This window comes from Thunnus albacares, chromosome 18 (genome assembly GCF_914725855.1).
Source record: "Thunnus albacares chromosome 18, fThuAlb1.1, whole genome shotgun sequence".
Classification (NCBI taxonomy): Eukaryota; Metazoa; Chordata; class Actinopteri; order Scombriformes; family Scombridae; genus Thunnus; species Thunnus albacares.
Genome location: NC_058123.1, coordinates 6654163 through 6665658, shown reverse-complemented (window position 1 = coordinate 6665658; position 11496 = coordinate 6654163). Strand labels below are relative to the sequence as shown.

The window sequence follows — 11496 nt, the reverse complement described above, 5'->3', positions numbered from 1 at the left end:
ATCAGGATCACCCCAAAGTCTCATTACCGCCCTAATGAGGCGCTGCTACTCCGTGACATCTACCCCGCTCCATCTCGTTAAGGAAATCGCTCTTCAATGCTGATTATTTTATTTGGAGGTATAATTATATTTCTTTCGGATAAATCACGGCCTAATCGAGTCCATACAGAGGGCAGCAGTGCTAATTGAGGCATGAGATGCGGCGGCGGGGAGCTACACCTGGGTTTATGTGACCAGAGGACCCATGCAGGCTGCTGGTACTCTGAACCTGCAGTGTCTGGAGAGGGGGAAGTATTCACATCCTATTCTCAAGTAAACAACAGCAGTACAATGATGTAAAATATTTCATGCTTTAAGTAAAAGCAGTAGGTGATTTGAGGAGTGATGCCATCCCCCTTGTTAGCAAAATGACCAAAATGCATCCCCCCTATTAACCTGCCATCCCCCCTTCTACATCCTCTGGTAGCAGAGAGAGTTTTCAGGGGCAGAGGGGTTGTTTAGTTGAATATGTTAGTCTAGTCTGCCTGACTCATTGATCCTTTATCTGACTGAGGTTTGTGCAAGTTAGAATCTATGGCCCCGACTATGGCTCTGAAATATCAGCAGCCTAACTGTGCTGTGTATTGATAAATCCATGGCGCTGTCCGTGGTGCTGAAGTAGCAGACGGATTTGTAATTGCGCCTTTTTCTCTCAGTCCCGTTCTGTCAGTTTTGTCTTGGATCTATAATATTTCCTGAACTATATACTATAAATTCTATACTGTATTGTAGCCTATATACTCTATAGAGTAGAGTCACCTTCATGATCAAAGTGACAAGTAGCAATGGGTTGTCACGGAAGAGTGAGAGGATCATAGAAACACACTGCTGCCTGTAGTATTTCTATAACATTTCTATAATATTTCTATGATCATTCAGTAGCATCTGTGCTGCTGAATATACACCCCCAGTCCAAGCCACCTCTGAATAAGATATTTTAGGGGAGACTACAGATATAGTTTTTATTATAGATGTTTGTTGTAACCTGGGAGTGGAGCATGTAATGTAACTGAAGAAATTAACCTGCACTGACTGCATCACACTCAGCTGCTACAGCTACATAATTCAAGGTAAAATTTACACTGTCAAAACTATGGTGTATTTTGAAAAATATACTTAAGCATTAAAATATTTAATGTCCACATCCAGTAAAAGAATAGGCCTGCACAAAATATGTATTTAGCCTAATAGCAGTTTTATTAAATTGAAGTTATAATCACAATTATAATATCAAGAATTAGGCTAGGCCTATATGATAATCCTGCAGTCCCTAACCCTCCCATTGGGCCATCCCCCCTGTTAAAAATGAACAAATCACCTACTGAGTAAACGTATGGAAGTATTAGCAGCAAAATGTGCTTAAAGTGTAAAATGTAAAAGTATCCATTAAGGCAGCAGAATGGCCCCTTTCAGAGTGTTAATATATTATGTAATTGGATTTTTATTACCCATAATGCATTAACTTGTACAGGTAGAGCACATTTTAATGATCTTATATACTATGAGATAGTTTAATCTCTTGAAATACATCGCATTTCTACAACCTGATCAGAGAAAACATGAACTACAGGTGTCAGATAAATGTGTTAGGCTACAGTATTTCTCTCTGAAATATAGTGGAGTAGAAGAGTAGCGTAAAAAGGAAATACTCAAAGTACAAGTAGGCTACCTCAAAATTGTACTTAGGCTAAGCAGCCTATAGTACTTGAGTAACTGTAGGCCAACTTTCTACCATTGTTCATTACTCATTCAATTCAAGAGTAATTTATCGGGGGTGCATTATTAGTTTGCAGCACATATCCTATACATTTAATTTCTCAAAGCATAGTAACTTATTAGCTGTAGGCTTCCTAAAATATGCCCAGAATGAACCAATTGGCCTACATATAGTCTATCCTTGGAGCTGGTTGCCTGACATTTCTGGTCTAATAATGGGAGATAATAATGAGTGGAAATAGCACAAAAGGTTATTTTGTACAGCAAAGGAAAGTAACTAAAGAAGCTAATTCTGAGGTAGGCTGTAGGACTTAACTTGAGTATTTTAATTTTAAGTTACTTTGCATTTAACTACAATTCAGGTGGGAACATTGTACATTAGTTATTTGGCCTACTTTTCAGATGAAGATTTTAAAAAATTATGACCACAATATAGGCTATAAAATATTTAAATTAGCTATAGGCCTACCAAATCTAGCTACAACATTAAAATAGCCTACTGTTAGGCTCCATGTTAATGCTGTAATAATAGGCCTAATAGTTATATATTTAACATAACAATGGCAGAACACATTTTGCCTGCACAGTCAGTACTTTCACGTTTATACAGTAGTGCATTTTGCTGATAGTAGCCTACTACTGCATTTTTTACTCAAGTCAAATTTTGAATGCAGGGTTTTTAGGTAGCATATATGGAGTATTTTTAAATGGTGGCATTACACAAGATCTTTACCCAGTTTGGATCAATATAACACCAATGCAACACTGGGTCAACTTTACCCAATAGCAATAGGCCTATGTTATTTTGACCCAGTAGGTTAGACACAACAAGCTCAAGTTTTAGCTGAAAACTGTCACAAATCAATTGTTTCTTGTACAAAATGATGTGAACATGACATTCAAAAGATACACAAGTTATTAACAGTCAATAACAAACCATGACATATAAGTTAAAAAAAGAGTAGAGTGGATTATAACAAGCTAATAACCAAACAGTAAAATAAAAAATAACACTAAAACTGTGTCAGAACAACCTCTTGTCTTGAGTGGCTTTCTGGGTAAAGTATTGTATTATTGATCCAAATTGGGTAAATTTTGACACAGTGATATTTAATGTGTGCCTCTTTCACTCAAGTCAAGGATCAGAATACTTCCTCCACCACTAATGTTGTTGATAATTTACATAGTATAAGACAAAGTACAGCCTATCATCAAGTCTATTGATATTAAAAGTCCATCTGCAAGAGACATAAATCCTAATTTTGGTTTCCCAATTTTTTTCTGCCTCTGAAGTCTGACCATGTCAAACTTTCTTTACCGCTGCCTGGACGCACAGCAGACCGCTGTGTTTGCAGCATCAGCGGCAGCCGCTCCTTCTCTTCTTCAACACAGTAATTTATTACTCCTAATCCCCCAGACTGTCACCAAATCAGCTGCATGAAACAAGAATCTCATTTGTTAAACTGGGGCTTGTGCAGATGGAAGATCGATTATTTTTCTCCTAAGAAATCTCTAATTGAGTGAATGCAGAGAGCAAAAGGCGGATCAGGGAGAGAGGAAGGCAACGGGAGGAGAAGAGTTTGGAAAGCCTGTACTGTAACCTGGAGGTCACAGGTTCAAGCCCCGCCAGGTTATCACCTGTGAACCATCAGCAACAATCACACACACACACGTGAATCTTCTCCCTCAGTTCTGTGCAAAAATGGCCTCAAACACACCATCTACATAACATTTTTTTTTTCTGTTGTTTTCGTGCAGTTTTATTAAAAGTCACTCCTCATCTCCACAACTGCGTGAAAATGTCTACTTTCCACTCAGATGCACCGCATTAACTTGCAGGGGGCGAATTTGTTTGTTTGTCTATTTTTATTTATATCATGGATAAGATTGATGTGAGCATGTTAGTGGAATCTGCCGGGGAGAGACGTTAACCGTGCTCTGGTCCTTGTTTACCCTAATTACAGCCCTATCAGCTCAGCAAAACCAAGACCTTCATCACACACACACACACACACACACACACACACACACACACACACACACACACAATCTATTGGCACTGTTAAGTGAAAAGATGCCTTTGAATTAGTTGAACTAATCCTAAATACACTGCACAATAGGAGTAACAACTTCCAGGGAGAGTCATTTATCAAGCAGCAAATTGGTTCACGTGGAGAAAAACAATCACACAATAATAATAAAATAATAATAATAATAAAAAAAAGTTAGAATAATAACGATAATTTAGTTTTTGTCATTTAAGTCTGAAATGAAATAAGCGTTGTCTCATTCAGCTTTTCCAAAGAAATCTTGCAGTTTCAGCAGCGAATCAGGTAAATAAATTGTATTACAGGTTTGGAGCAATCAAACGGAGATTAAAGCTCTTAATCTACCATGAAAAATAAAAATATGCTGCCCCCCCCCCCCCCCCCCTCTTTTTTTGCCTTGCAGCTTTTACACAAAAAAGTCAAATAAACTGATGTTTGTTTTGGAGTATTTTAGCACAAATCTGCTTCCTGACATCTCATGATCTCCTCTCTCTCTCTCTCTCTCTCTCTCTGTCTGTCTCTCTCTCTGTCTCTCTCTCTCTCTCTCTCTCTCTCTCTCTCTCGTTGTTTGGGTTAAATATGACCTGCTGCTATGAGAGGAGTCATTCACTTTTGTTTGCGCAGCTATAAAAGCAGTGAGCTATTGAAAAGTCGTAAAATGAAGCGCGCAATCCATCATCCCGCAATGTGATGATATTAAATTATCCTTACATGGCTTTCAGCGCGCCAGGAAAAAAGCTGCATAAAATAAGGAAAACGCCATAAAGTTTTTTTTACATAGTAATAATTTCGAATAGCGGAGGCTATATAATTTCATAAATCTTTTTAAAAATATATAATTCTGTGAAATAAACAAACCAGTTGATGTTTCCTTGGCTACATCCTCATTTTAAGAGAATAAAATAGCTATAACAGGATTAATTTTGAATTAATGGCGCGTAATTCCAGTTTTTAACCTCCAAGTCCAGCTTCTAAGAAAAAACAAAACAGATATAGAGACAGGACAAGAAATTATCTCCCAAAGTGCGCATCTTCTTCTCTCTTCTTTTTCCTCCTTTTTGAAGAAAGACGCAGCGCAAATCTCCACATCCCGGTGCTTTTCCCGAAAAGCAAGACTCCCGCGCACAACGACTCCGCTCCATCCATCCATCCCGGTCTGTCGTGCCACCAGATTGCAGACAAATAAAAAGATGAGCAGAGGCAATTGAAAGCCTGGATGGATGAAGAAAAGAAAACCCCAAAAAACGAGCCCCGGGGTTCACGCTCGGACGCCTCCTTTGTGCCACTTTCCCCCCGCGCACATAATAAATAAACCTGCTCTCTCAAAATCGTCCCGACATCTGTCTAAAGCATGTCTGATTTTTTTTTCTTCTCTTTTTTTTGTGTGTCCTTAAATATTTAGCAGACTGGTTGGTGTGTGTTGCAAAAAAAAAAAAAAAAAAAAAAAGCTGTTGAGCTAATTGAGTTTAATTCACTGACAAAAGGAGTTTTTTTTAAGCTTTTCTTGTCTGACTGAAAATAAATTGGAGACATTATGAAACAAAAAATAAAGAACCTGCCCTCCTCCACGACCGTGTGTTTGCTCATGTAAGACTATTTATCTGTTCAGGTGTCAGGTTATTCGCAGCCTGCGGTGTTATTAACTGTGTCCCTTTATCAAAGGCGAGCATTCATGTTAAACTCTCCCTCCACTTTCCGCCGAATTATGCACTTAATTTGCTCACACATCATTTACACCAAGTCCCTCCCTTCTTGACAGTTGGGCCTAAATACTAGTAAATTACCACTAATGTATACTGATTTTACTCTGATATTTGCAATAAAAGCCTATAGATTTGCCACTAATTACATAAAAGCTTAATGGCCTTGAAAATGAGCCTGGTTGGAATTATATAAAGTTTGTTGTTTGGCTGACTGGGAAATCATGGATATTAGAGGAGGTTCACTTCGTCTCCAAGAGGTATTTAGTGTCGTAAAGAGGTCGAGAATATCAACAGGGAGGCTACAAATGTCATAAGAAGAAGAAGAAAAGGAAATAATGAGGCCTAATAATAGTAATAATAATAATAATAATAAATTCAGCTTTATAGAGTTCATATTTAAGGTGTACAGTGTGATGTTCCTGCAGCCATGTGGTCCTTCTTCATACGAATAACTCCCAATTCTTGTTCACGCAGCTGACTATACAAACGAGAGCAGAGCAGCATGCACAATTAAACAAATATTGTGGTGATCCAACATTTCTTGAACGGGTCGACGCTTTCACACAGATATTAAATCAGGTTATTTTATTGGATGTAATTTGGAGGAGAAATCAAAGCCAATTACAGGAATGAGGAGGAATGAACTTGTGGATGTGAGAAGGATGGAGAAGAGGAGGGTGGAGGAGGGAGGGGGAGGAGGGCTGCCGGGGGTCTCGGGCTAAAGCTGATATACCTTCAGGCTTCAACTCTGATTGGTCCTCGTTTGGAGAAGCTCACGGGTTCATTCCGTTGTTAAGCGCCTCCCCATTTCTCTAAACTACATTATAATGCAACGAACCTCCCTTTTAACCACAAACCGAATTTGCTTTCATTTAGGCGATATATATTTCTTAAATAGGTTAAAGTCATAGAGATTTTTTTTGGAATAGCATTTTCGCCCTGGAGCGGTGCGCAATGCTATCTCATGCCGACCTCCTGGATGCTCGCCTCGGTGAGTTATCATCACCAAACTCCGGTCTTCAACTCTACTGTAAGCTGGAGGCACTTCTAATCTTAAATCAAGCTCAGAAAATTGTCAATTTGCTTCTTATATCATCTTAATGCGACTGGAGTGAAGCTAAACTCGCTTAATTCATTGGAAAAGTAATTATTATTATATTACTGCGTAATTTGATTTAACAATTTTCTAAGATATCAGTCTGATCGAATTGAATTAAGAGTATTTAAGGAGCAGATTGTAATGTGCATGCTGTGGTTGTGTCTATCAAAAAGAGCTGCAGTCTCTTTTTTTTTTAATTTCTGCATTTGTGTGCTAAGTTTGAACTGGGTTGTTTATTGCATGTGCAGCATTTTCTACTGCAGTAAAAAAAAAAAATAACGCTTCAGCAGCTCTTGATTTGTGTCTATTGCCTGTAAAGTGTGTTGCTTGCCTGCAATATTTGTCTAACCATGTTCTTTTCCCTCCTGTGCTGTAGAGGAACTATTTACAGTTCAAATCTCACCAGGTGTGGTTGTCTGTGCAGGGATGAAGGATGCCGCGGCGGAGCTCCTGGGCCACAGGGAGGCTTTGAAGTGCAGGCTCGGCGGAGGGGGACCTGACCCGGGACACTCCGGGGAGCTCGGCCCCGGCCCGGACGGCGTGGAAGGGGCCACGATGCTCCCGGGTGACGATATCAGCAGCGGCGGTGGATCCAACCCGGTGCAGGTGAACAGCAAAGAGCAAGAGAAGCAGCAGCAGCAACAACAGCAGCAGCAGCAGAACAACAACAACTCCAACCAGTCTGCGAGCCAGCAGTCCCAGAAACAGAAGCGGCACCGGACCCGTTTCACTCCGGCGCAGCTCAACGAGCTGGAGAGGAGCTTCGCCAAAACGCACTACCCAGATATCTTCATGCGGGAGGAGCTGGCTCTGAGGATCGGCCTGACGGAGTCCAGAGTGCAGGTAGGACGGCTGGAAATGTGCTTTCAAGCGTTTGTGGATGATGAGTTAAAAACTAAACGCTGCACAAACTGTTGAGATGCTTTTTCACATCAAAAAAAATCACACAATCTGTGCCGGCTCACACTCATAAGGCTCACATATCATTTAAAAGCAGCGTCACATACAATTTATTATTGTCAATGATTTAAAAAAAAAGCCATTAAAAATTAAATATCAGCTGTTTATTACCACTAAATATCCTTCAACTCCAAAAAATGCAACGACTAAAAACCAGCTCACAGCCAACAGCGTCACACTAATGAAACAATTAAAAAGTGCAGCGTGTGTAAATGAAATCTAACGGGAAGCTTTTCATTCCTCATTTTGTGACCCAACAATTCAACTTTATCGCGTTGACTCGTTGTTTACATGATGAACCTTTCAGTTGTAAATTCAAACTGCGTTATTTGAAAACGCGTCACTCGTTAATTTCCTTTCAATAAACAAAAACAAAGTGAAGCTGCTTTAATAAAATGGCTTTTTTAATTGTTTCGTAATTGTAAAATTAAAGTTTGAATTTCAGCCGTCGGTGATGGAATATTTTTGGAGAAACAAAATGTAGGCTATTTTTTTTAAATTGCTATTGAGGACATTTTTTGTAACATTTAATAATGGATTAAAATTAATTAAACTATTTGCACACACACACACACACACACACACACACACACACACACACACACACACACACACAACATTTATTTATCAGCTTCATTCAGCTGTGAAGAATTTATTTCAAGGGGAAAACACAACTATTAAAATACTAAATAAACATCTTCAGGCTAGCCGAGAATTTTAAACTCTATCCCGCAAAAAAAAAAAAAAAAAAAAAAAAAAAAAAAATCAAGACTTTCACACGACTATTGCAGCTTTAATCACCGTCCATATTTAGTCATTTCATTATAGGTCACAGGTGTGATGAGTTCAGTCTTACCTGGATTCGAACCGGCGACCCTGTGGATTAAACACCTGCTTCAACATGACAGATGTTATCACAAGTTCACTTACTTTCCTGGTGCAACCTTAATACTCTACCGGCATCAAACAAATCATGCTGACATTTCACTTTTACTAGATTTTAAACTCAAGAAAAAAAAAATATTTATGATATAAAAACAACTTAAGTGTCTTTTTGTCTTATTTAACTAAAGATCTAGTTGTAGCGATTTGTTTTATTCTTAGACTTTAACCTCTGTGTGATTTAAAACTGGCGCATTTCACCTCCTGTAAATGAATCTACAGGGAACCTAATGATGATTGCAGCTTTATTACAGCCGTCTGATAAATATGGCTGATATTTGAACACAGTGATAATAATCTCCAGTCTTCACTAAACTGTATTTCACTCGCCATGATAATAATAATAATAATAATACTCTCTATCTTAAGTGGCTTATTCTCACATCCGGTCTGCACAAATACCAAACTCATAAAACATCAGGAATTAAAGCGTCGCCGCCTTATTAACTAGCAAATGCGCTTGAGTCGCTCACATGTGAAATAATACCCTGATAATCATTTTTATGACTGTATGGGTCCATTCAGTCTCTATATTTACATAAAAGAAGAATTAGTGAAATGATGCTGAAGGAGAGAAGCCGGTTTAGCGATGGGCCTGTCTGTCACTGCTCTCTGTGCGTCTTCATGCCGGACGCGCTGAGGCTGCACTCTTGTCTTTTTTTTTTAAAACGGAATGAGAAATTGCATTTTCTTTCCTTTGAAGTGTAATGCATTTCAGGCCGGATTTCACGGCTGGCTACACTGGGAGGGAGAGGGGAGGAAGAGAGTGAGATTGTCCCGTTCTTATTACTGCGCCCCACTTTCTCAACCAAATCTCCACATTAATCATAGACTGGCTGCTTAAAACCAAACCTGCAGAGGCTCAAGGACTCCCGGAATAAAGTCTTGTTTTGCGAGCAGGCTGTGTGTCACAGCAGTAACGTTGTCTTTATTATGTGAGCGCGTGGGTTTTTCAGTGGCTCCTTACAAAGAAAAATAATCATTTTGTTTAAAATAAATGATGTATTTTGCACCAAAATCAATCTGGCCTCAGCAATTAAAAACATAATTTCAAATCTCTTATATTAAAAATATGAGGTATGTAAAGGAAATAGTCAAATTAGATTCTCCAATTCTTAAAATTCACACTAAATTATAAAAATAGCAAACAAAACAAATGCTTATTATGACATTTTTGGAGATGTGACTTCTGTTTTTTTTGGACGTTTTTCAGTGTTAAGCGTAATAACCTTTAGTAATAGGCTTAATGAATTAATTTATTTGTTTATTGAGAACGTTTACACGTGCGTCTCAACAATGTCAATAGATGACAGCTGATAGGATGGTGGAGAAAAAGCATAAATCAGTGTTTTTCTTCGACTGATTTATTGTTCACATTATGATGATGATGTTCTAACCTTTTTATGTGCAGTAACATGGCCTGTCAGTGCACCAGCAGACATGACATCTGCTCCTCCTGAAACTCATCATGTGTCTGTCTGCAGGTCTGGTTTCAGAACCGACGCGCCAAGTGGAAGAAGCGCAAGAAGACCACCAATGTGTTCCGGGCTCCGGGGACGCTCCTGCCGACGCACCACGGCCTGCCTCAGTTCCCGTCAGCCGCGGCGGCAGCAGCGGCCATGGGCGACAGCCTCTGCTCCTTCCACGCTAACGACACCCGCTGGGCCACGGCAGGGATGCCCGGCGTGTCCCAGCTGCAGCTACCGCCGGCTCTGGGCCGCCAGCAGGCCATGGCGCAGTCACTGTCTCAGTGCAGCCTCGGCGCCGGGCCGCCGCCCAACTCCATGGGTCTATCCAACATGTCGTCGAACGGCTCCGGGCTTCAGTCGCACCTTTACCAACCCACTTTCCCCGGGATGGTACCCGCATCCCTGTCCGGCCCGACCAACGTGACCGGCTCGCCTCAGCTGTGTAGTTCCCCGGACAGTGACGTCTGGAGAGGGACAAGCATCGCGTCTCTGCGCCGCAAAGCGCTGGAGCACACAGTATCCATGAGTTTCACCTAGTGACGAGGTTCCACCGCCAAGAGCTTTTCTTTCTCTCATACAGAGATCTTCTGCATTTAGTTCCTATTCATCCAATGCACCGGGAAAAATACAACCAGGAATTCTTGTTCACATCACAAATCGCAGAACACACCTGGCGTCTTTTTCTCCCGTTAACGACCAATCACAAACAAGAGGGAAAACTGAAGCTATTTATCAGGCCTGCAGGCCGTTATCAAGCATAGGGCTGGTTCTGTTTTAAGCTATAATTTATTATTTCGCATGTAGCCATATGGCAGTTATTTATTTGTCTATTTAAATTAACTTATTCATTTGTTCAGTATTTATTTCCTTGACACACGCAGCCCTCGCCTTGCAGGGCTTTCAGTGACATTTGCTTGGTGACTGACGGTTTTATTTTTGAGGACAAATTCTGTGGATACTTTGCGATACAAAAACTAGGTTACAGATCCCTTTTTTTCCACTGGCTGCACAGCAGGCAGCTCTGAAGGGGCCAAAGGGATGCACAGTGGACATGCAGAAAACAAGGAACCTGGAGGTTTTAAAAGAATGAGAATATGAAAGTTTCACCATGAGGACAGAGAAGGAAACTGGTTTGAAAGGAATCAGGACAACATGGAAAATGACTTGACTGCATGTGCTGTCCAAGGCAAAAAAAAAAAAAAAAAATTAAATAAATAAATAAGGGAAACAGTATAAATTAAGACATGGAAACTGACTTAACTATAATCTGTTATATAGGATGTTTTGTGTAGCGGAAGCACTCTTGTTCCCATTTGGTCAGTTTGTGATAACTTATGTTTCCAAATTATGTCTGTGCTTATGATCAAATATGACTTTTCTTAAATGTTTGAACCGTTTTTGTTTCATGGACATGTTTATATCAATTAAATGTAAATGATCAAATAAAAATCATTTTCAATTATGTCACATCATGAATCAAACCTCCTTTCTTGAAGCAGATGAAGGGCTCATGTTAAAAA

The 11496-nt window shown here is 39.8% G+C and overlaps 1 protein-coding gene across 2 annotated transcripts; it reads left to right on the top strand.

Annotated features, from left to right (window-relative positions):
* The first annotated feature begins 6350 nt into the window (after positions 1-6350).
* Positions 6351-11206, top strand: otpa (orthopedia homeobox a). Of its 2 annotated transcripts, none has more exons than XM_044333947.1 (3): positions 6351-6497; positions 7030-7448; positions 9992-11206. In XM_044333947.1, exons 1-3 carry the CDS (start codon positions 6461-6463, stop codon positions 10511-10513), a joined length of 978 nt encoding a protein of 325 aa, XP_044189882.1. In that variant the 5' UTR covers positions 6351-6460; the 3' UTR covers positions 10514-11206. The 2 variants fall into 2 exon arrangements, with proteins under 2 accessions (XP_044189882.1, XP_044189881.1); XM_044333946.1 differs by having other exon boundaries at positions 6351-6536.
* The last annotated feature ends 290 nt before the right edge of the window (positions 11207-11496 follow it).

Coding starts and splice junctions, on each gene's coding strand:
- otpa (XM_044333946.1), top strand. CDS start 6,461: ATGCTATCTCATGCCGACCTCCTGGATGCTCGCCTCGGTGAGTTATCA. Junction 6,537..7,029: donor CTCCGGTCTTCAACTCTACT/GTAAGCTGGAGG, acceptor TTGTCTGTGCAG/GGATGAAGGATGCCGCGGCG. Junction 7,449..9,991: donor TGACGGAGTCCAGAGTGCAG/GTAGGACGGCTG, acceptor GTCTGTCTGCAG/GTCTGGTTTCAGAACCGACG.